The following is a 25,578-nucleotide window of genomic DNA, read 5'->3' as shown; positions in this document are numbered from 1 at the left end:
AAAGCTTCAATTATGTCCAACCTCAGTTTAATCTTTAACAAACCAATGAGCCCACCTAAAGCCTTTACCGCAGCACCTCTGCTGACCTTCCCTAGATCATTCCACCACATATGGAGTTCTAGCGGGATTTCCTCTACAACTTTGAAAGGTTCATTTTCAATAGTGCTCGTCCTGCACATTTATTTAAAGATTGGTTAAAAACCTATGACTATTTTGACTCAAAAGAAGATTATCAATTTTCAAAAATTGCAACTCGAAACAAAACACCTTTGCAAATACGGCCCTTCAGCACCTTAGGGAAGAAGATTTTAGGGTGGTTTTTGCCAATTGGCCAAAATTTGAAAAAAAAAGGACTATTGGTAGCTATTCTTGCAAAAATAGCCTTCCGGTGACCTGTTGGGACATTTGGCTATTTAGACAAAAACGGCATCACCTAATTTTATTTATGACAAAAATGACAACATTTCATCTTTTTTTTGGTTACTTCTGCAAAAACAGGGCTGGACCCGATGAGGGTTGCCTACGTATCCCACGTCTGGTGAGAATCAAACCTGCGTAGTTCGGTCAGTTATGACGCAACGAGGAAATATGATTTATTTTGAAACGACTTTCTTTTTTTTTCAAAATTTCGGCAGAGTTTCAGGGTGCTTTAGATACCGGGATTTTTAGAAACGGGTGATTCTCTCTCTCTTAGCTCGAACTTGGTTTTTCTTGATTTTTCTTCCCTATTCTAGAAGCCGGTCAACATGCAAGCTGTATCAAATAAATGTACAAGTAGCACGTAGAATGCATCAGGGTGGTCTTTTATTTCGGGTACACCTGTCCTAGACGGACCCAACCCTTGTGTTGAGTCCCCTAAGTCAAATGCACGTGATGCAAACAAGCGTTCCTACTAGGGATCCGACATGAGGTTATGTTATTCTAGGTTTAAACCTGGGGTAATTTTCTAGACCTGGCTTACCTGAGCGGACAGCTCGAGCCGGGGGGGGGCAGCATATCGGGAATACAGAAGCTTCACCGGCTTTGCAACTTGTCCGTACCTCGTTCTAAAATTGGGATATTACTCTAACAGAAAAGAACTCACACGGAGTGCACACTTCCTAGATGATTTAGAAGACTCAGAGAGAGGAGGGTTTCGTAACAGTTTATATACAGTCCAAACAATATCAAAGCGGTAAAAAGCGACATTTAGCACATTAGGCTCAAAAATATAAAAATCAGATAATAAATAAAGCTTACTATAATAATTATTCTAAGCTCGAATTCTGAACCCTGAACCAGAGGTTTTGGGTTCTTGTCCCCAGCAGAGTCGCCAGAGCTGTCATGCATTCTTTTTCTACCCCCAAAAGGAGTATAGGGGAGTTTTTCCAATTAAAGTAACATTAATCGAAACGGGATTAATTATGTTCAAATTCAGAGTCGCCACTTGGGATAATTTATAGTGTCCCAAGTCACCGGTTTAAAATCCCGAATCGAGGAAAGTTTGACTCTGTTTTATAGTCCGTGAAACACAGAAATCCGGGTAAGGAATTCTGTTAACCCGGGAGAAGGTGTTAGGCATTCCCGGGTTTCGTGATTTTAGCACGGCCGCTCAACTATTATTATTGGCCTAATTATCTGATTAATAATACATTTAAAACCTATTGTGCATTGACTACATTTAACCGCTTTCAATGTTTTTTAGGAAAACTCAAGATCGTCAGACACTTGTTTGTTTTTGAAAACACATCGTAAACCACGCTACATGAAATGCACCCGCGGTTCACAACATGTTCATCTTATTTAACATTATTGGAAATTAAAGTCGGGTCATATGAAATGTATACACGGATTTGGGAATTATGTATCACGTCTACGTCACGGGAACCGTACTCGTAGCTTTGACACTTTTTTTTAATTAACGCACCTAAAGCAAACTACGAGAATTTAAGGCATTTCCACTAGTTAGGAAATTAATATGAGGGCCATAGAATATGTGATTGGATGGCGCACCTCAATCTAGTTTTAAAGAATTATACTTAATTGAAGCGGTCTAAGGATGTTCGGGCTCAATCTAAACAAAACTAAGGCTGACCTTAGGCCCATAATTATTTTAAAGAGAACTGGGCTCAAAACCGAGCCTAGAAATGAAGCCAGGGCAGACGGTCACTTAGCCCCAAATGGGCCAACAAATGTCAGGCCCAACTCTACACTATTGTGCCTTCAATATAGAGACCCACGTTTGTTGTGCTGAACAGAAGGTTTTTGATCGTTCTATGGTGAATTAAGCCTGCAGGAGGCCCAATAGGCTGTTTGATCATAATCATTTTAAAATTAAAGGAAACACAAATGCTGACACGGTTTGGGACCTGAAATTGAGCCCAGCATGCGAGACAAAGGTCCAAAACCACACCAAAGGTGATCCTGACCAGGCTATCCATCTAGGCCCACTTTTGGCCCAATTTGTTTCTAAAGTCTGTTGACCTTATGGATACAATTAACAGCTATTACACAAATCCTGTGAATCAAAGCTGCTGACTACATAGTACAGATCTTAACTAGGGCTGTGCATAATTTGGTAAATACCGAATTACCGTACCGGAACCGAAAATTTTTGGTATTTGGTATCCGATGTTTTGGTATTCGGTATGGTATTTGGTTTAAGTTTTAAAAAGTATTGGTATTAAGTATGGTATTTGGTATTATAAAATGAAATACCGAAATACCGATACCGTACAGAAATATAGATATTATATTACACAATGCACATATTATTAATTATAACATAAATATAAAAATCTAAATTTTATTTTCCTTTATTCTCTAAGTTCATCAATTAACTCTGAGTAAGTAACAAGACGTTTCTCATGATCAAATTGATTCTCTTATGTATAGTTTTCTCTCTCTAAGTTGATATTTGCTAGTTTTGGACAAAACTTTGGTCAACAAATGTTTTTAGTTTTGTACTTTTGAGTATTTTAATTTAGAATATTATATTCTATGACTCTATGCACTAGTTAGTATTCAAACCGAATAAACCGAAGTTACCAAACCGAATAAACCGAAACCGAAAGGAGAAAAACCGAACCATACCGAATTTAATTAGGTACGGTATTGGTATTGCATTTTAAGAAACCGAATACCGAAAATACCGAACCGAAATGTCTAAATATTGTACCGTGCCGACCGACGAACACCCCTAATCTTAACTAACCAGCAGTATTACTACAACATTAACAGAAATTACTAACTAGTCGCACAACACTAGCCACACAACCCTTTTCATGATAGATATAATTCTAAGCTAATGACAGAACCTTGACTTAGCATTTTGAACCATTTGAATTTCTTTGAAATAAAAATATGAAACTAGACACAAAGACTATCAATAACACTCATCACCATGGCTTTTCAACACCACAAAAAAACTAAAATTACTACACAAGCATGAAGATCCCTAGCCAGTTCATAATTGTCATAGTAAATCCAGAATCCTAAAATAAAGCTTAGTATAGAATTGCAAAAAAAAAACAATGGAAGGAGATGAAAGAAAATACATAGAAAAGAACTGAAGCATGAAATCTGAACATGATATTCACATTACAAACACATATTTAAATAACATGCACGTGGCTTCATTAAGACATCCAGAATACATTAACAGCATGCTTGCAATTCTCACCATCAACCAAGGTTTAGGAGGTACCTGATTATCAAAAGCAAAAAAAAAGTAAGGATCTCAGCAAAGCAAAGCAGTGAAGATGGCAGCAAATCGACAGAAATACTCAGCTTCCTTAAACCATTTTTAAACCCAGAAAAACCAGAAATCCCAAGAGAGCTTCCTACGTTCTTACTAAAGGAAAAATTAGAAACAATTCGAGCTAAGTTTTCAAAAATGCAGAAACTTTTTGTTCTTTTTTTTTCTAGGGTTCAGAATCCCTCATTTTGTGTGAAGGAAAGGGTTTATATAGCCTTTTAAGAGTGCAAGTGCTGAAGAAAATAATGAAATTATTCTTTTAGCCTCAAGGCATCTTTTTTAACCAACTTGGACAGCTGGCTGCCTTTCATTGGTTTCAGCATAATTTGCTAATCAAATGAGGCCAGCTGCCCCTATTCTAGAACCTTCCCATATTAAACTTATCTGAAAATCCTATACCTATTTCCGAAATTAACCTCCTAAGTTTTTATTTGTTCAATTAAGACCCTAGGAGTTTCTAACAATTTACAAACCAAGGCAAACAACATCAAGCCAGAATCAAACCGAAATAAAGATCAGATGGCACAAATCCTAAAACCTTTAACTAATCCTAATTTCTCTTAGCAAGAACTGAAATCAGAAATGAGGCAAAACAAAAAATATTTAAACCGAATACTAACACGAGTCCAGAATTAATCAATAATGAGCCATTTTCTAAGAATTAAACCCATTGAATAAACCAACATTATCATACCAGGGAATCATAACAACAAAAGGAAACTAGCATACTGATTTTAAAACAAACTAACTAGACACAAGCTAAACCAATATTTAACACACCCTAGCCGAAAAACTGACCAACTAATGACTCTGATGGGAAATGCATAAATTAACCCTAAAGCTACTGACTAATCTAAATCAATAGATGCAGGAGCAAGCAAATAATTCTAAGCAAAAGAAAATAAAAAACCTAAAACATGCAACTAAAAAACAGAAGCAACAATCATGAAGAAGAATCAAAGAAAAGAAAGCGAAAAAGAAAAGAAATAGAAACAATGCAAGAAAATACCTATATTAAATGTAAGAAATAAACTGGGCATGGTGGACCTTGCCGGAGCTTGAACGGATTCAGGCAGGTTTGAAAACAAATCAAACCCACATGAATCAATTGCTCTTGTCAAGAGCGATTGACTCATGTAGTTTGAGCCATTAAATCTTCCGGAATCAACTCAGTGTAGACTTTTAAATTCTCAAATTTTTTGATCTGAAATTGCTCGATTTTGAGAGACCTTTTGGGCAAACCAGTGGGATATTAGGGGTGAGGGGAGTGAGGAGATATCCTGGTGAAGTTTTGGGTCAATTTGGGTGAACTAGGGTTTTGGGGTCGAACTCCAGATCTGAAATTTGAGGAGTTTGGTTGGGATTTAAGGGAAACCGTAAAAGGATTGGGAAAGGAGGGGAGATGAAGATTGCATGATTAATATTTGGGGTGGTTTGGAGCACCGGAACCGCCGTGAGGTGATTTCTGGTGGTGGTTAGTGGCAGAGGCGGCGGGGAATTTAGGGGCGGCTTGGTCTCTAGGGTTTGGTTAAGGTAGATGAGAATGAGAGGGGTTCGAATGGGGGGGTGAAGGGTTTTCGGACAGTTATAAGCTAAGGTTAAAACTACTTCGGAGCCGTTGGATCACAATGATCCAACGGTTGGGATGAGGGGATCGGAAACGGGGTCGTCTGGCTTTAGTGGGAGGGGGCCTGGACCGGGTAACTTGTTTTTGGGCCGGATCTGGGGCTGGTTTGGGCATAAAATCAGCCCAAGTCCAAAGCTGATTTAAGCCCTTTTTCCAATTCCTTTTTTTCTTTCTGTTTTCCATTTCTTTCTTAAAATAATTAAAATCCTAAATGAAATTCATAAAGTAATATAAATTGTAAAATTAAGCTAATTATCAAACTATAATATTTATAACAATTAGTTGATCCTAAATTAAAAGAGAAAAATCACTAATCTAAAGTTAAAAGGTAAAAATGTAAAAATGAGCCATTTTTTGTGATTTTCATTTTAGTAAAGCAATTAATTAACTAATTAATCCTAAAAATATGGAAACAAAAATCTAAATGCAATACATGGTATTTTTGGTATTTTTGTCATGATTTTAATATAAGTAAACATGCACAGAAACGTAAACAATTAACAAAAAAATTCCTACGAAAATCCTATAAAATGGCAAACAATTGAAAAAAATATATTTCTTTAATTTGTAGGAGTATTTCACATAGGCAAAAATCACGTGCTCACAACACCGAAGATTGTTGGACCATTAAGAGAGCAGTTGAGAACCTGATCGAACAGAAGCAGGTAGTGTTAAGGGACGAGGAAGTCCCTAATGTAACCAACAACCCGTTACCGGCTCAAAAAAACAGGCCGGTCATCCAGATGATTTGTGAAGATAAAGAATTTGACCCTACATTAAAAGCTATTATTGCCATCGCTGATACATAAAAGAAACCTAAAACAGTGGCAAAAACAATCTAGAGATGAGAAGATCAATTCCACTCCCCAAAATGCAGAAAAGGTTGTGGAAACAAAGACAGGGGCAGCAGCTGCTAAAGATGCCATTCTCTATGTTCCTAGGGCCCCAGGAAGGAACAATTCATGTTGAGCCCTCCCAAAAGATTTGAGCAAAAAAAAGTCACGTTGAATGTGCCAAAGATATACGTGCCAAAGGGGACTTATGTGGCACGGGGGCCGATAATTTCACCAAGGCTGACTGAGCCCGTGGTTATTAGCCGCACACCACAGAGCCCCATGAAAGACCCCATTGTCGTCCCTTGGAACTACAATAAGACAGTGGTCACATACAAAGGAAAAGAAGTCATGGGAGAAGTAAATGAAATGAACCAATCTAGGAGTATCATAACCTAGAAGAATTGAACAAAACAAAGCAAAAGCGGTTTCTGCTCAAGAAGCCGGTTAGCGTTGAAGAAGCGGAGGAATTTTTCCGGAAGATGAAAACCTCGAAGTATGCTGTAATTGATCAACTAAGAAAGACTCCCTCCCAGGTTTCACTTTTTTCCTTGCTGATAAGCTCAAATGAACATCAAAAAGTGCTTCTAAAGACGTTGAATGAGGCGTATGTTCCGATTGAGACCACAGTTGAACTGTTGGAAAGAATGGCAAAACAGTTTTTCGAGGTCAACCGAATCTCCTTCAGTCGAAATGACTTGCCTCCAGAAGGAGACGCCCACAACAAATCCCTTCACTTGACTGTCAAGTGTGAAGGATATTATGTGAAAAGGGTTATGTTAGACGGTAGATCTGGAGTTGACATTTGCCCTCATCAACATTACAAAGGATGGAGATTGGGACTGAAAGGATTAGACCCAACAATGTTTTCGTACGTGCTTTCGACGGTGTCACACAGGATACTATAGGGGAGATTGACTTGGTCCTAACTATTGTCCCCGTAGATTTTGAAGTAAAATTCCAAGTTCTGGACATGGACACTTCCTATAACTTTCTCTTAGGAAGACCATGGATCCATGCCGCGGGAGCCGTTCCCTCTACTCTCCACCAAATGGTAAAGTTCGAACGTGAAAACCAAGTTTGTCCATGGAGAAGATGAATAGTCAATCTACTGTGACCCGTCAGTCCCATGCTTGGAGGCTAGAGAGGGTAGTGAACACATCGTCTACCAGGCCTTTGAAATCGTGGTCATCGACCAGTGCGAGGAAGGAACCCTATGTCCTCAACCCTGCTTGTCAAACGCATCAATCATGGTTTCCAGCAAAATGATCAAACATGGTACAAGCCCGAGAAAGGGCTCGGGGTATCCTTACAAGGCATTACAGAGCCTGTTACTTTGATTGTCAGCAAGAAGTTCTTTGGCATAGGCTTTCAAGCTACCGAGGCCGATGTAAAATAGGCCAATGAACGTAAGAACAATGGGTGAGCCCTACCTCATCCAGTCCCGCACCTATCCAAGTCGTTTGTTAAGCCAGTGTATATAGAAGAAGAAGAAGAGGCCTTCACGGCCGAAGAAATTGAGGACATCTGTGGGGCAATGAGGCAAATGCTGTACGAGGTTCACATGGTCCAACCGGGTGAAGGCTCAAGCACTACTGAGGTGCAATACATGGGGCCAAATGCTAAACTTCAAAATTGGAAGGCTACTCCATCCCAGTCAGGCGGGAATCCCGGTAGTTCAGTCTTGCCATCTTTTCTGCATTCCGAGTTATTTCAGGGTGTAACTAGAATGTTTTTAGTTTGTTGCCTTTTAAATTCTGATGTAAACCCTCCTATCTTCAAATTCATTGAAATGAAATCAATATTTCATCGTATATGAATCTCTTTCTATTATTCTTTCTGATTTTGTTATTTTTCTAATCTTTCTCTTTTCAGTTCTAATAATGCGGACTTAAATAACATGACATGCTTATGGACTTCATGCCCAGATCCTAACACGTTCTCTAACTGTGAAATAATGAATCAAGAACCAGAATATGATGAAAATGAGGCTTTTAGGGAAATAAATCGAGAACTGGAACAATTTGAGAATAAGCCTAAGCCAAACTTAAATGAAATCGAGCCGTTAATTTGGGTAGTCCAGAAGAGGGCCGGGAAACCATGATAAGCATTCACGCCGATGAAAGAACTAGATATGCACTGATCCAACTTTTGTTTGAATTCAAAGACGTGTTTGCATGGTCCTATGATGATATGCCAGGACTGAGTGTTGATTTGGTAGTGCACAAATTGCCAACTTATCCCGGTCATCCACCCGTCCAACAAAAGCAGAGAAAGTTTAAAACAGACATCAGTGATAAGATCAAAGAAGAAGTCACCAAACAATTGAAAGCTGGTGTGATCCGAGTAGTCCGATACACCACACGGTTGGCTAATGTGGTCCCAGTGCCGAAGAAAGACGGGAAAACCCGAGTGTGTGTTGATTATCGGGATTTGAACAAAGCAAGCCCAAAGGACAACTTTCCATTGCCAAACATCCACATTCTTGTTGACAACTGTTCCAAACACGAGATACAGTCTTTCGTGGATTGTTATGCTGAGTATCACCAGGTTCTAATGGATGAAGAAGACATAGAAAAGACGGCTTTCACCACACCTTGGGGCACTTACTGTTACAGGGTCATGCCGTTTGGTTTGAAGAACGCCGGGGCAACTTACATGAGAGCTATGACTGCCATCTTTCATGACATGATGCACCAAAATTGAGGTGTATGTGGATGATATGATCATTAAGTCCAGAACGTAGGAAGACCATGTGTGGGGTTTGAGAAAATTCTTTGAGCGTCTGCGCAAGTATGACTTGAAGTTGAATCCAGCTAAATGTGCATTCGAAGTTCCATCTGGAAAACTTTTGGGGTTTATAGTCAGTCGGAGGGGTATCTAGTTAGATCCAACAAAGATAAAGTCTATTTGGGATTTACCACCTCCGAGAACCAAGAAAGAGGTCATGAGTCTACTGGGAAGACTGAATTACATCAGCAAGTTCATTGCTACGCTGACTACCACCTGCGAGCCCATATTTAAGTTGTTGAAAAAAGATGCAGCAATCAGATGGGCGGATGAGTGTCAAGAAGCTTTCAACAAAATCAAAGAATATATGTCGTATCCGCAAGTGTTGGTCCCACCCAAGCCTGGGAGACCTTTGTTCTTGTACCTTACAGTCCTGGAAAATTCGTTCGGTTGTGTCCTAGGCAACATGATGTGACCGGGAAGAGAGAGCAAGCCATATACTATTTGAGCAAGAAGTTCACTAGTTATGAAGCCAAGTATACTTTATTGGAAAGAACTTGGTGCGCCCTAACTTGGGTCGCCCAGAAGCTTAGGCATTATTTGTTGTTGGCCTACACCACATATCTCATAACCAGAATGGATCCTTTGAAATATATATTCCAAAAACCGATGCCCACGGGAAGGTTAGCAAAATGGCAAATCCTGCTCACTGAGTTTTGACATAGTCTATGTCACCCGCATGGCAATGAAAGCTCAAGCCTTGGTGGATCATCTAGCTGAGAACCTAGTTGATGATGAATACCAACCTCTAAGTACTTATTTCCCGGATGAGGAAGTAAATTAAGTTGAAGTAATTCCAAAAAATGCCCATGCTTGGAAAATGTTCTTTGACGGAGCTGTAAATGCAAAAGGTGTCGGGATTGGGGCAATTTTGATTTTGCCCACTGGTCAGCACTATCCGGCCACAACCCGGCTTCGGTTCTTTTGTACGAACAACACTACTGAGTATGATTCTTGCTTTATGGGCATGAACATGGCAGTTGATCTGAATGTGGAAGAATTGTTAATCATGGGAGATTCTGACTTGATTATTCGGCAAGCTCAAGGTGAATGGGAAACCCGAGATATCAATCTTATCCCATATAGACAACATGTGGAAGATCTTAGCAAATGGTTCAAGTTCGTCGAGTTCAAGTATATTCCTCGATTCCACAATGAGTTAGCTGATGCACTAGCTACTTTTGCCTCAATGTTGCCGTATCCGGGCAATGTCCACATTGACCCACTGGAAATCCAAATTCGAGAAAGACATGGTTATTGCAATGCGGTTGAAATAGAACCAGATGTTCAGCCGTGGTATCATGATATCAAAAGGTTTTTGAAAACAAAAGAATATCCCGAGCAAGCCAGCGGAGACCAAAAGAGAACCATTAGAAGGCTCGCCAGCAGTTTCTTCTTGAGCGGAGAGGTCTTATACAAAAGAACTCCAGATCTGAATCTTTTAATGTGCGTGGATGCCCAAGAGGCTGGAAAGATTATGAACGAAGTGCATTCGAGAGTATGTGGGCCCTACATGAACGGATATGTCCTTGCAAGGAAAATCCTTCGGGCAGGTTATTACTGGATGACCATGGAAAAGGATTGCTTCAGCTTTGTCCAAAAGTGCCATCAGTGTCAAATACACGGTGACTTGATTCATGCACCGCCTTCAGAGTTGCATCCTATGTCAGCACCTTGGCCATTCGTCGCTTGGGGTATGGATGTCATTCGGCCAATCGAGCCAAAAGCTTCAAACGGGCATAGATTCATCCTGGTTGCTATTGATTATTTCACAAAGTGGGTTGAAGCAGTCACTTTCAAAGCCGTCACCAAGAAAGCGGTGGTGGGCTTCGTGCATTCCAACATCATTTGTCGTTTTGGTATTCCTAAAACTATCATCACAGATAATGTTGCGAATCTGAATAGCCATTTGATGAGGGAGGTATGCGAACAATTTAAGATTAGGCATCGTAACTCTACCCCTTATCGGCTCAAAGCTAATGGCGTTGTTGAAGCTGCAAACAAGAATATCAAGAAGATCCTTAGGAAAATGATTCAAAGTTATACACAATGGCATGAAAAGCTACCTTTTGCATTATTGGGATATCGTACAACCGTGCGCACATCAATTGGGCCACACCCTATTTATTAGTTTATGGCACTGAAGCCGTAATACCTGCAGAAGTTGAAATTCCCTCTCTTCGAATAATTGTTGAAGCTGAGATCAAGGACGAGGAATGGGTCAAGACCCGATTGGAACAATTAACTATGATCGATGAAAAGCGGATGGCTATAATTTGCCATGGGCAGTTGTACCAACAAAGAATGTCCCGTGCCTACAACAAGAAAGTGCGGCCTAGAAACTTTGAAGTGGGGCAACTCGTTCTGAGACGTATTCTCCCGCATCATGAGGAAGCAAAAGGAAAATTTGCTCCAAATTGGAACGGTCCGTACATTGTAAGAAAATTATTGCCAAAAGGAGCGCTGTATTTGGCAGACATCGAAGGAAATGATCCCGGAACAGTTGTTAATGCAGATGTTGTCAAAAGGTATTATGTTTGACCCTTTTTACATGATTTTAATGCTCTCTGATTGGGATGACAAAGGATTTCATTCTCGCTACCCAAACACTACCAACCCTTGCAAACCCTTCGAGTCGGTTCCCCTTTTCTTTGATTACCCTCTTTGGAACCAGAAAGTTGTTATGAAAAGTAAAAAAATGGAAAAAAAAAAAGAAAAGGAAAAAAAAGAAATCAAATACAAAGTTCCTTGAATTACGTTTGACTTGATTCCGAAAGGATACGTAGGCAGCCTCTCTCTGGGGTTCAGTCACACCAAAACAAAAATCCACATTTCCCTAAAGTCGAAATTGGGGAAGAAGATACAATGATCCGGCAATAGTTTTGCCTGAAAGGTTCCAAAGTTGTAATTTAGTCCAAATTCTATTTACCCAAATCCTTTTCAAGTCCTTCCGATCAATCAGCGAGAATGTTCAAATTGGAGGATATAATCGTTTGGATCTGATACAATCAAAATGAGAGAGTCTTATTGGTAAAAACCCTAATGGGCACTGTAAGGCGACGGTAAGTAGAGAAATTGAAATGAGAGAGTATTGTTAGTGAAAACTCGCAAAGAGCACTACAAGGTGACGGTTAGAAGAGAAATGAGAGAGGTTAGCTGGTGAAAACCCGCAAAGGGCGCCACTGATCGAAAAAAGTATCCTCACGATTGTTCGGCATCGACAGAGTCCTGGCAAGGTTTTTCAGTTTTGAGGTATAAATTATGATGAATTTATGAGAGTTGGACGGTTTACATAGATCGGGTATCCAGTCCAAGAGGCATGTCATGTTCATTGAAGTCTGCATGTACTCCAGATAAGTCCTTCTTTCCTTTCCCCGAAAGGGACACCTCTCATTTAAATTCATTATCCTTTCCATTGTTTGTTTTTCTTTGAATTTCTTTCGGTCTAATTCTGTTTCGAAACTAAGACAAAGAAACGATGGGAAGATTGGTTTACAGGGTCTTGTTTGACACAAGCCAATATTCAAGAAGGTATCCAGCCTCGGCAGGTGCATCGAGTCGACTTCGACAGGCCATAATGGCCGATGCTTTGAAATCAAAAACTCCTGAAAAGAAAGGAAATCAAAGTTAAACGCCCACGAAGTTTAAAAAAGATGAAAAAGGTTAAGTCCCACCCATAAAAGTTCTGGAAAAGCCAAGTTAGCCAGGGCCAGAAATGAAATCGATCCTCAGGGAACAAGCAGTTGTAGTTGAGATCTTCATCAAAAGTACCGGGTCGAGATCAAATGACTGAAACGCTCAAGACCACAAAATCAACCACCGTTTCAAACTGACAAATTGTTCTTTGTTTTAAAAATAGGAAATGGGTGCAATTCAAAGCAACCTTGCAAGAAGCAGGTGCAACAAAGGCAAACCACGCAGAGACTAAAATGGTTCTACAGCAATAATCAATCCAAAAGGGAAGTCTCCTCCAAATTCTTTCTTGCATTTTACTCACTCTCTTAAATAAAAATAATGAAAAATGAAATGAAAAGAAAGAAAAGAAGAAAAATTCAAAGCCATGGTGGTATAGGGTCTCCAATCCCTAACTGCATCTTTCCAACATAAAGCCACCACTCCCTAGTTGATGACTGTTCAACATAGGGTCTCACTCCCTAGTTGATGCAAGCATAACCTGATGACTTTCCGATATAGGGTCCCACTCCCTAGTTGATGCCAGCGATGACTTTCCAACATAGGGTCTCACTCCCTAGTTGATGCCAGCATAACCTGATGACTTTACGACATAGGGTCCCACTCCCAAGTTGATGCCAGCATAACTTGATGACTTTCCAACATAGGGTCCCACTCCCTAGTTGATGCCGACATAACCTGATAATTTTCCAACATAGGGTCACACTCCCTAGTTGATGCCAGCATAACCTGATGATTTTCCAACATAGGGTCCCACTCCCTAGTTGATGCCAGTATAACCTGATGACTTTCCAACATAGGATCCACGTTCCCTAGTTGATGCCAGCATAACCTGGTGATTTTTCCAACAATAGGGTCTCCAATACCTAGTTGATTTCATTTTAGATATAGGGTCTCCACTCCCTAATCTCTTTTTACCAAGGATACACAATCCTAATTTTTATTGCTTTCAATAGTGAAGTAGTATAGAGTTTTGGTTACAAATAACTCACGAAATTTTCCTAGTGAAAACTGGGGCAGAAAAATTCCGTTCGTTTGTTTATTTTGATGTCTAAGCAGGTTATACCTCGAGACATAGGGTTCGAGATGACCAAAAGAAGAAGTCTCAATCTGAAATAAAAGAAAAGGAAGAAAAGAAAAAGAACTGAACTCAAAGTGCAGAAGCGGAGAAAAGATGTGGACTGCTCAAGACATGATTGAAGTCACAACCTTTCCATGTCCCGCCTTGATCCGAGAAGCTGAAGGAGAATGAACGAGCACTTGCAGCTAACAAGCATCAAGATTCAGATCAGAGTCTGCATGAAGAATCAGCCAAGACTCAAGATCAAGCTTAAGAAGATTTATAGATACGATTGTAACTCGTAGCCGGTAGGTTTAGCTAGTTTAGTTTTTCATTTTGATTTTTGGTGAAATAAGGAGCTCAGCAAGCAGTAACAGCATCAACAGCAGTGAAATCACAGTTTTTCGGTAGTCCCAGCTACCACAATTTTCAGAACTACACTGACCTGATTCCTTTATAGCCAAAGATATGTAGGCAACCTCCGAAGCAAGGTTCGGTCAAACTTTTTCAAAATGCTTCCCATGGAGTATCCAAACGGGCAGAAATCGCTCGTAATTGCTCACTTTATCTTTGCCCGAAAACCCTTCGTGTTTCCGAGCAAAGAGGGGCAGCTGTGAGCACGTGATTTTTGCTCGATGAAAATATTCCTACAAATTCACAAAAAATAGATTTGTTTTATTTATTTTAATTTTGCATAATTTTTAGGAATTTCTTGCTTATTGTTGTTTGCATTTTAGTTGCATTTTTTATATTTTCAAATTATGAAAAATATCAAAAATTGTCTAAAATATTCATTGCATAACATTTTAGGTTTATTTTCATTTAAGAATTAATTGCATTGAGTTAGATGCATTATTAAAACAAAAATTACAAAAGTGATGTTTATCTTTACATTTTTTTGGCTTTTAGTGTTAAATTAGTAATTTTCTTTTATTAATTCAGGATTAATTAATTATGTAAATAATATAAATAGATAATAAGTTTACTTTTACAAATTAGATTGATTTAGGACTTAATTTAGGATTTTTATTAATTTAATTAGAATTTAAAATCAAAAATCAAAAAAAAAAAACTAAGGAAAAGGAGGAAAGTCTTTCCTAGTTTTATACTGGATTGTGCTAATCTCAAGAGCCCAAATGAATCTCCAAATCCACCAGCCCAACTCCCATAAACACCCAGTCCAATTTCCCTCTTACCAAAACGACCCCATTTTAACCAAGTCAATCCCAACCGTTGATTTCCCACCATCCAACGGCTGGGAATCGATTTCCCACCCCCTTATATATGTCCGAAACCACCCCCTAACCCCAAAACTCCCCCCATTCTCTTCATCTCTCTCTAAAGCCCTAACCCTAGCCGCCCAAGCTCCCTCAGAACCCTAGCCGCCATAGAACAATCACCACCGACGACCACCACACAAACGGCCCCAATCCTTCCCAAATCAACACCTTATACTCCTCATCCTCCCCTGTCCTCAAACCCCATATCCATTTCCTTATAATCCCCACCCATCTTCTCCAATTTCAGATCTGTAAATCCTGAAAAAACTTAAATCCTTCCTTTTCCAATTACTCCTTGACCCCGGCCCGTTTGAACTCAAAATCTACATCATTGATTGCTCTTGATGAGAGAAATCAATTGATGTTAGTATCAGTTCATCCCACGGCCATCGGAGTTTGTTCGATCTACCGGAGTTTGGTTGGAGTTTCATCGTTTCTCCTCGGAAGACGAGTAGGTAATTCCTCTGCTTTATTTTATTTTTCTTCTTCTTTTTACGTGTTTTTCTTTCAACCAAACGACCCTTCTATTCCTTCCCAATTTCTTCATCAGTTTGTTTGCCCTAATGATTAAGAGGTTTAATTACTCATTAAGTTAGTATAAACATATAACATTTAGTTTAATCGATTTTAGATTAGTTTGGACAACTGGAATAGTTTACTTGTTAAATTAGGCATCGATCTTGTTTTGTTTCTGTTTTTACATGATTTACTTGTCAGTTAATTGCATGATTGTTTAGTTTAATTGCTTGTGTTAGATTAATTGAATTAACTTTAATTAGTTCAGTGATCTAGTTTGGGTGAATTAGTCATTTATTTCTGTTTCATTATGATCTTTGATTTGGTTTTTTGATAGCTTGATTGCTGATTGGATTTAAGGGGGATTGAAGGGATAATTAGCAAAAGCTAAAGGGGTCAAAGGGATTTAAAAATTTAGGAATCTGATTTATTCGTTTGGAGAAGTCTCTAAAAGAGACTAAAGTGTATTAAAAATCAGAATTTGAGTCAGATTTTGGGGTTTAAAAGGTTTAAAATAAGAAGTAAAAGGGTTTAAAAAATGAGTAAATATCTTAATAGGACAGCTGTCCTAACAGCTGTACCAAAATCTGTTAAAAAGATGCTTTCTTATCCCTTTTTATAGCTGACATCCCTGAAATTGATGCGGGAATATTCACTATCAGACCCTCTCTCATTCCTATCCTTGTGCATTCCTACATTCTATATAAAGGACCTCACACTCACACACACACACACACACATACATTATCATCAGGATATTCACTCTAAAAAGGCATCTTTGAAAAAAAACAAGGAATTCCGTGAAAGATTTCTTCATTTCACACTGATTTCTTTCCTTTTCTTGGGTCTCAAAGTAGGTTTAGAAATAGAAACTAGTTTTCTGTTGTAGTTGGCTCACTATTTCTGCTATTAAAGGGTTGATTTCAGCTCAATCTCCTATTATTTTTGATGCTGCTCTGTTGCTACTGTTGTTCTGTTCTGCTTCTGCTCCTTCTCAATTTCAGAGCTTTATTTTCTTTGTTTGATTCTGCTGTACAGGTATGGGTTGAACACCTACTTTACCTTTGGATTATGTACGTGAAAGTTTGAAAGCCATCTGGTGAACTGCAGCCATAAAGTTTTGTTTTTGTTCTGTTTGTCTTTGATGTTACTATTCCGTTTATCATGTAATTTACTGTTTTGTCATGTAATTTTGTCATGCTACTATTCTGTTTTTGTCTGTAATTTATACAACTTTTGTTATATGTTCAGTTTTTAGGCAGTAGTATTCACTGATTTTTAAGAATGTATGAATTGGACTTTGAACTCTATGTTCAATCACTAAACAATGTTCAAATTTGTCGCCTCAGAATTCAAGTAATGGTAAGGTGTTTAAGTTGTCTGTAATAGTAGCTATTGAGTACTTGTGCTCATTCACAATTCTTGTCTCTTGTCTCATATTGAGGGAGTTGCATGAGTCTTAGGTTTGTGAAATTGTTCTGTCCATGATTGTCACTCTATTCAGTAAAAATAGTTCAAAAATTAGGTGATGGTACAAATTCTGTGTGTACCCATATTTTGATGGTTAAGTTTTGTATGATAACACCAATTGTGGCTAGGATCGTTCACCTCTGTAATAGTCTGAGTTAAAAAATGTAATTTTTCTCTTTGATTGGCGTTTCAAGTTGTCAAACATTTAAATAGATTTGTAATCTTATTTGAAAGCTCTATGCTGTAATAATCTATTGATTCGTTGATTTGATGATCATAATTATCATGTTTCGCATACTAGCTAATTTAGTGGATGTGTCTTTGTACTCTATTGGCTAACAAGCTATTGGGCTCCAAGCCCATTTCGGATTGAAGAAAAAAAGGCTAAATGACTTTCAACCCATTTTTGTTCTATTAACAAATCAAAAGTGACACAAGAATCACGTTATTTATAAGATATTTGGCAATCTGCCAACTCACCTTTTTTTTATATTTATTCCACATACTTGGACCTTCCATACACGATTTCAAACTTAGAAGAATCAATCAATCCATGAACATTCAAAGCTTTGCTTTAGGCGCGATTAGTAAATCATCACAGCTATGGGTACAGTTCCCGTGACATAGTCGTGATATATAATCTCCAATTCGGGTGTACATTTCATGTGATCCGACCACAACTTTGAATAATATTAAAATAAATATATCGTAAATTGCGGGTGCATTTCATGTGGCGCGATTTGCGATATGTACCAAAACGACAAGTGTACGACATCGTGACTTGTTCCAGAAATAATTTCATAAGCAAATAAAAGCGGTTATAAAGTTAAAAAGGCACAATAGATTTAAAACGTGTAATAACTCAGGTAATTAGGCCAATTATTAATAGTTGAGCGACCGTGTTAAAACCACGGAACTCGGGAGTGCCTAACACCTTCTCCCGGGTTAAAAGAATTCCTTACCCGGTCTTCTGTGTTTACGGACCAAAAATAGAGTCAATTTCCTCGATTTGGGATTTAAAATAAACCGGTGACTTGGGACACCATAAATATCCCAAGTAGCGACTCTAAATTAAATAAAACAATTCCATTTCGATTAATGTCACTTAAATTGGAAAAAACTCCCTATCCCCCCTCGGGAAAAAGAAGGTGTGACAGCTAATGGTCCATCGAATGTCCTTCTGTATAATGTTCCATCTTCATCCAATGTGAATCGGGCAACTTTGGTTCGTAGGCCCTCGATTGTTTGGGGTCCGATGGGAGTTTTCCATTCTTCAAGTATTCAATATATTTATTCCTCCAATCCAAGGTCAATCTTATAGAGTTTATCTCGGTATGCCTTTCTCAACCGCTAATCTCGAGAGTTGAACGATAGTCCTTGAGCTGATCTCATCTTCCTTGACCGACGACCTTAGATTTGCAAGTGCATCGGCCTCACTGTTTTGTTCTCGAGGTACATGCTGTAAAGTCCATTCCTTGAAACGGTGCAAAGTTACCTACAGCTTGTCCAAATACCTTTGCATTCTATCCTCTCGAACTTCGAAGGTTTTGTTTTCTTGGTTCACCACCAGTAAAAAGTCACACTTGGCTTCCATAACTTCTGCTCCCAAGCTCTTAGCTAGCTCGAGACCTGCAATCATGGCCTCGTACTCGGCCTCATTGTTAGTCAACCTAGAAGTTTTGATAGACTGCCTAATAGTGCTACCCGTGGGTGGCTTCAGAACGATGCCTAACCCGGACCCATTCACATTCGAAGCACCGTCTGTGAAAAAGGTCAACACCCCCGAGGATGTGCCTGACTTTAACAAAAGTTCTTTTTCAACTTTGGGTTCGAGGGTTGGCATGAAATCGGCCACGAAGTCCGCCAAAATTTGGGACTTGATGGCCGTTCGAGGTTGATACTCGATATCGCACCCACTGAGTTCGACGGCCCATTTGGCCTATCGGCCCGATAGTTCAGGCTTTTGCGAAATATTACAAAGTGGGTAAGTGGTTAATACGCATATGGGGTGACATTGAAAGTATGGTTTAAACTTTCTAGAAGCGCTTACAGTGCAAGTGCTAATATCTCTAAGTGTGGATACCTAGTTTCTGCTTCTCCTAAGGTTCGACTTACATAATAAAAGGAAAATTGCGCACCTTGCTCTTCCCGAACTAGGACACCACTTACCGCGGTTTTCGATACTGCCAAGTACAAGTAAAGTTTCTCATCTGCCTTTGGAGTGTGAAGTAGTGGTGGGATCGATAGGTATCTCTTTAACTCCTCTAGTGCTTGTTGGCACTCCGGGGTCCAGGTGAAATCGTTCTTCTTTTTTATCAAAGAGAAAAATCTGTGGCTTCGATCCGACGACCTCGAGATGAATCGGCCTAAAGCAGCTATCCGTCCAGTTAGCCTCTGCACGGCCTTTACACTGTCCACGACGGTGATGTCTTCGATGGCCTTGATTTTATCGGGGTTGATTTCGGTGCCCCGGTTAGACACCATAAAGCCCAGGAATTTGCCCGAACCGACCCCGAAAGCACATTTCTCGGGGTTGAGCTTCATGTTATATTTTCTCAAAATCTCGAACATTTCCTGCAAATGAGTCAAATGGTCCTCTGCGTGCAGGGACTTAACTAGCATCTCATCAATATAAACTTCCATTGACTTACCTATTTGTTCTTCGAACATCTTATTTACTAGGCGTTGGTAAGTAGCTCATGTACTTTTTAGCCCAAGGGCATTACATTATAATAATATCTTCCATATTTGGTGATAAATGAAGTCTTTTCCTGGTCTTCCGGGTTCATTTGAATTTGATTGTACCCGGAATAGGCAGTGAGAAAGGTAAGGATCTTGTGGCCAGCCGTGGTGTCGATCATGCGATCGATGTTAGGCAGTGGAAAAGAATCTTTGGGGCATGCCTTGTTTAAATCCTTATAGTCTACACACATTCTAAGTTTGTTCCCTTTTTTAGGGACTACGACTACATTGGCTAGCCATTCGGGATATTTTACCTCTCGAATGGACCCTATTTTGAGAAGTTTAGTTACCTCGTCCTTTATGAATGCGTGCTTTTCCTCGGACTGGGGCCTTCTCTTTTGTTTCACCGGTTTGAACCTGGGGCCAAGGCTTAGCCGATACGTTTTTATCTCCGTTGGGATCCCTGTCATGTCTAAATGGGACCAATCAAAACAATCCATGTTATCAATAAGAAATTGAATAAGCTTTTTCCTGAGTTCGGGGGTTAACCCCGTTCCCAGGTATACCTTTCGCTCGGGCAGGTACTCGATCAATATAACTTGTTCCAACTCTTCGACCGTTGATTTGGTGGCGTCGGAGTCTTCGAGAACAATAAAGGTTCGAGGGGTCAGAAACTCCTTCTCTTCTTCTTCTATATCCTGTTTCCCAATTCGCTCGAGGCTGGTGGTTGTGATTGCTATTTGGCTTCCTGTTTACCTACGATGCTCGACCTTTTCGAATTTGATAGTGTTGATATCGGTGTTACCTCATAGACCGCAAACATTTCTTTTTTGGCATGCTGCTCCCCGTATACTATTTTTACACCGTCCGTCATCGAAAATTTCATCATTTGGTGGAGAGTCGAGGGGACTACCCTCATGTTGTGGATCCAAGGCCTTCCGAGTAGGGAATTATACCTCATGTCGCCCTCGATCACGTGGAATTTGGTATCTTGAATGGTTCCAGCCACGTTCACCGAAAAATAATCTCCGCTTTAGTTGTTTCACTGGCCATGTTGAAGTCGTTTAAGACCCAAGCTACGGGCACAACTTGATCTTGTAGGCCGAGTTGCTCCACAACCCTCGATCGGATGATATTTGCTGAGTTACCTGGATCCACTAAAACACGCTTAACTTGAACTTTATTAAATAAGATAGAAATTACCATGGCGTCGTTGTGTGGATGAGAAATGCCTTCTGCTTCTTCGTCGTTGAATTATAAGGAGCCTTCAGGCACATAATCTCGGGTTCATTTTTCGCTAATGATTGACACCTTAGTGCGTTTGAATATGGGTCCCTAAGGAACATCGACCCCACCGACGTTCATATGAATGACATGCTGGGGTTCCTCCTGTTCATTTTTCCTGTTGGCGTCCATTTCTCTGAAATGATTCTTAGCTCGATCGTTGAGGAAATCTCGAAGGTGACCCTCATTGAATACACGGGCTACCTCTTCCCTCATTTGCCTGCAATCCTCGGTTTGTGACCATGCGTGCCATGATACTTGCACATCAAATTTGGATTTCTTTGGGAAGGATCAGTCTGTATGCGTCTGGGACACCTAGTATCTTTGATCCTTCCGATTGCCGATACAATGGCCGATGCATCGATGCTAAAGTTATACCTCGATAACCGAGGTGCCTCCACGGGATTGGCATGCTTATCATAACTACTTTTGCTCATAAGTCCCCGAGAATTCTGCCCTCGATCGCTTCTTCGATCATTCCGGGAGGGATTGCGTCCCGAACCATTGTTCCTTCGATCTGCGGTATATGGCTGATATCATTCTCTGTTCGACCTTGGCTCCCTGTTGACGTCTCTCGGGGTTTTAACTGCCAACCTATTTGGATGTACTGAACCGGAGGGGGACCCTAATTGGTCGTCCTCGACCCTGATCTTCGATTGATATCGATTGTGCACATCTACCCAAGTTATAGTTGGATACTCGACCAAATTTTGTTTCAACTGTTGTGATGCTATCGAACTACACTCGTTCAACCCTTGGGTGAAAGCTTGAACGGCCCAATCATCTGTGACCGGTGGCAACTCCATGCGTTCCATTTGAAATCAAGATACGAACTCCCTCAGCATTTTGTCATCCCTTTGTCTTATCTTGAAAACGTCTGATTTTCTTGTTGCGACCTTTATGGCCCCGGCGTATGCCATTACGAAAGAATCTACTAACATGGCAAATGAGTCGATGGAATTTAATGGTAGGCTAAGATACCAAATCATTGCTCCCTTTGACAAAGTTTCCCCAAAGTTTTTCAACAAAACGGACTTGATCTCATCATCTTCTAAGTCATTTCCCTTTATTCCGCACATGTACGAAGTAATGTGTTCGTCAGGATCGGTGGTACCGTTGTATTTAGGTATATCCGGCATACCGAACTTCTTAGGAATGGGCTTCGGAGCCGCACTATGAGGAAAAGGCTTCTGCACAAACTTTTTTGAATCCAAACCCTTTAGGATCGGGGGTGCCCCCGGTATCTGATCAACCCAGGAGTTGTATGTTTCCACTTTTTTATCATTATCTTCGATTTTCTTCTCTCCCGACTCAATTCTTTTGGTGAGATCCTCGAGCATTTTCATTATTGAAGGATCAGTCCTTGATTCGTTAACATTCGACCTTTCTGGCACTAGCTCGGCTCGGCGAGTGATTTCTGGCTCGACCACACTTGGAGTCCTATGTTGATTTTGCAATTGAGCAGTAGCGGCTTGTTGGGCTTGCAGCATCTCGAATATTATCTGGAGGCTAACTCCCCCATCTTCTCTTCCTTGTGTACCTTGGCCACCAAATCGGCCTTCCCTGCGTACACTCCCTTCGGGGTTCGCGCCTAGGTCCACATTTAGAGCAACGTGTGAACTGATATCGACTGGATCGTCAACCGATTCTCCCCCGAGATTAGCTGGTGGCACCCCAGCTCCTGGAGCAATTATATTATCATTTTCCCCGTGAAATCCGAGACCATTATCACCATGTACGGGTGCGTTTTGTGAGTTTGACATGCTTTAGCCTGAGAGCAAAAATACTTGACAAGAACAAGTGTGAAAATAATGTGTGTTATCAGAATCAACACTGAAACAATCACTATTATCCTTAGCCCCACGGTGGGCGCCAAATTGTTTACCCTAAAATTCGAGTAACAATTAAACTTATATTGTGGTTTTAAGGATACGTGATATAATCCAATACCAATTGACAAACAAGGAATTACATATATAAATTAAAGAATAAAATAAATCAAACCAGTGTGTAAGCTAAAGCTCGACCTCGATGAGTAATAATCTCGAGGTATGATAATGGGAGTGACAAATGATAAAACAACTTTGATGAACAGTAAGTGAAATAACAAGAGAGTAATGTATGTATATTTTCTTATCAGTGAACAACGTCCCTACAAATGTATGGGATTCCCCTTTATATAATAGGGGAGTCCTAAATAAGGTACCCTTCTAATTACAGTAGGAAATCATATTTGACAACTGTCTAACCGCTGATGAAACGACCCGGCCGGTCGTTTTATGAGTTACCGCTCCATTTTCCTCTTTTCTACTTCTTTATGCTTTGTTCATCTATGTTATATGGTATCGGGTTGGCTGGTTCGAATTCGGAATGGTTTTGGAAAGGTTTGAGACACTTAGTCTCTTAAGTTGGTCCTTTAGTTGGAAAAGACAACCGAAAGTTGACTTGTGAGCAAACGATCTCAAATTTTGGTTTTTATGACTCGGATAGCTTCGGGAGGTGATTTGGGACTTAGGAGTGTGATCAGAATGTGTTTTGGAGGTCCGGAGTAGATTTAGGCTTGAATTGGCGAAACTGGAATTTTGGCGTTTTCCGGTTGGTAGCGGAGATTTTGATATAGGGGTCGGAATGGAATTACAGGAATTGGAGTAGGTCCATTATGTCAATAGTGACGTGTGTGCAAAATGTCATTCGGATGACGTTTGATAGACTTTTTGATCGAAATCGGAATTCGGAAGTTTTTGGAGTTCTTAGGCTTGAATCCATGGTTGATTTGATGTTTTGATGTTGTTTTGAATGTTCCGAAGGTTGGAACAAGTTTGAATGATGTTATGGGACGTGTTGGCATGTTTGGTTGAGGTCCCGAGGGCCTCGGGTGAGTTTCGGGTGGTTGAACGGATCACATTAATGTTTGAAAAGTTGCAGATTTTCCTTCAGGTCTGTTGTAGACATTTGTTCATCGCGATCGCGTTGAAGGGTCCGCGATCGCATAAGCTAGCAGAGGTAGAGCTCCGTGATCGCGCAGGGTTTATTGCGATCGCGTAAGGTTAAATGAGGTCAGTCAACTTTTGTGCTTCGCGATCGCGAGGCGTTACTATTGTTGTGGACCGTGTGTACAGGTCATGTGTGGTGACCATTGGGGGTCTGGAGACCCGAGTGGACCTTTTGTTACTTCGTATGGTGGATTTCGATGTGATTTTGGGCATGCATTGGTTATCCCCGTGCCGTGCTATTCTGGACTGTCATGTTAAGACAGTGATGTTGACTATACCAGGTGTGCCACGGATTGAGTGGCGAGGTTCGACTGATTTTGTTCCCAGTAGGGTGATATCATTTCTGAAGGCCCGGCGGATGGTTGGGAAAGGTTGTCTTTCATACTTAGCATTTGTGAGGGATGTTAGTACAAAGACTCCCAACATTGATTATGTTCCAGTTGTGAGGGATTTTCACGATGTGTTTCCTGCAGACCTGACGGGCATGCCACCGGACAGGGATATTGATTTTGGTATTGACCTGGTGCCAGGCACTCAGCCCATTTCTATTCCACCGTATTGCATGGCACCAGCGGAGTTGAAGGAGCAGCTTTAGGAACTCCTCAATAAGGGGTTCATTCGGCCTAGTGTTTCGCCGTGGGGCGCGCCTGTTCTATTCGTGAAAAAGAAGGATGGCACTATGAAGATGTGCATTGATTACAGGCAGTTGAACAAGGTTACAATTAAGAACAAGTATCCCCCGCCTCGCATTGATGATTTGTTCGACCAGCTTCAGGAGCGAGGCTGTTCTCCAAGATTGATCTCCGTTCAGGGTATCACCAGCTGAAGATCAAGGACTTGGATATTCTTAAGATAGCTTTTAGGACCCGATACGGTCACTATGAGTTCCTTGTGATGTCTTTTGGGCTGACCAATGCCCCAGTAGCGTTCATGCATTTGATGAACAGCGTGTTCCGGCCTTATCTCGATTCGTTCGTTATTGTTTTCATTGATGATATTCTGGTATACTCGAGTAGTTAGGAGGAGCACGCGGAGCATTTGAGAGTCGTGTTGCAGAGATTGAGGGAGGAGAAGATTTATGCAAAGTTCTCCAAATGTGAGTTTTGGCTCAGTTCAGTGGCTTTCTTGGGGCACGTGGCGTTCAGTGAGGTATTCAAGTTGATCAGAAGAAGATAGAGGCGGTTCAGAGTTGGCCCAGACCGTCCTCAATCACAGAGATTCGCAGCTTCCTTGGTTTGGCCGGTTATTACCGTCGGTTCGTTCAGGGATTTTCATCTATTGCATCACCCTTGACCATGTTGACTCAGAAGGGTGCTCCATTCCAGTGGTCGGATGAGTGTGAGGCGAGCTTTCAGAAGCTCAAGACTGCCTTGACCACAGCTCCAGTGTTAGTGTTGCCATCACCTTCAAGTTCATACGTAGTGTATTGTGATGCTTTGAGAGTAGGTATTGGGTGTGTGTTGATGCATGAGGGTAGAGTTATTGCTTATGCTTCTCGTCAATTGAAGCCCCACGAGAAGAACTACCATGTTCATGATCTAGAGTTGGCTGCCATTGTTCACACGTTGAAGATTTGGAGGCATTATCTGTATGGTGTGTCTTGTGAGGTGTTTA

General features: G+C 40.5%; 1 protein-coding gene across 1 annotated transcript; it reads left to right on the top strand.

Moving 5' to 3' along the window:
* The first annotated feature begins 9,959 nt into the window (after nucleotides 1-9,959).
* On the top strand, nucleotides 9,960-16,810 carry LOC109239889 (uncharacterized protein Mb2253c-like). Its single transcript, XM_019406482.1, has 3 exons — nucleotides 9,960-10,300; nucleotides 16,540-16,573; nucleotides 16,787-16,810. Exons 1-3 carry the CDS (start codon nucleotides 9,960-9,962, stop codon nucleotides 16,808-16,810), a joined length of 399 nt encoding a protein of 132 aa, XP_019262027.1.
* Nucleotides 16,811-25,578: the final 8,768 nt, after the last annotated feature.

This window comes from Nicotiana attenuata, unplaced genomic scaffold, assembly GCF_001879085.1.
Source record: "Nicotiana attenuata strain UT unplaced genomic scaffold, NIATTr2, whole genome shotgun sequence".
Taxonomy (NCBI): Eukaryota; Viridiplantae; Streptophyta; class Magnoliopsida; order Solanales; family Solanaceae; genus Nicotiana; species Nicotiana attenuata.
Note: the sequence above shows the minus strand (reverse complement) of the source record. Positions and strands in the feature narration are given on the sequence as shown.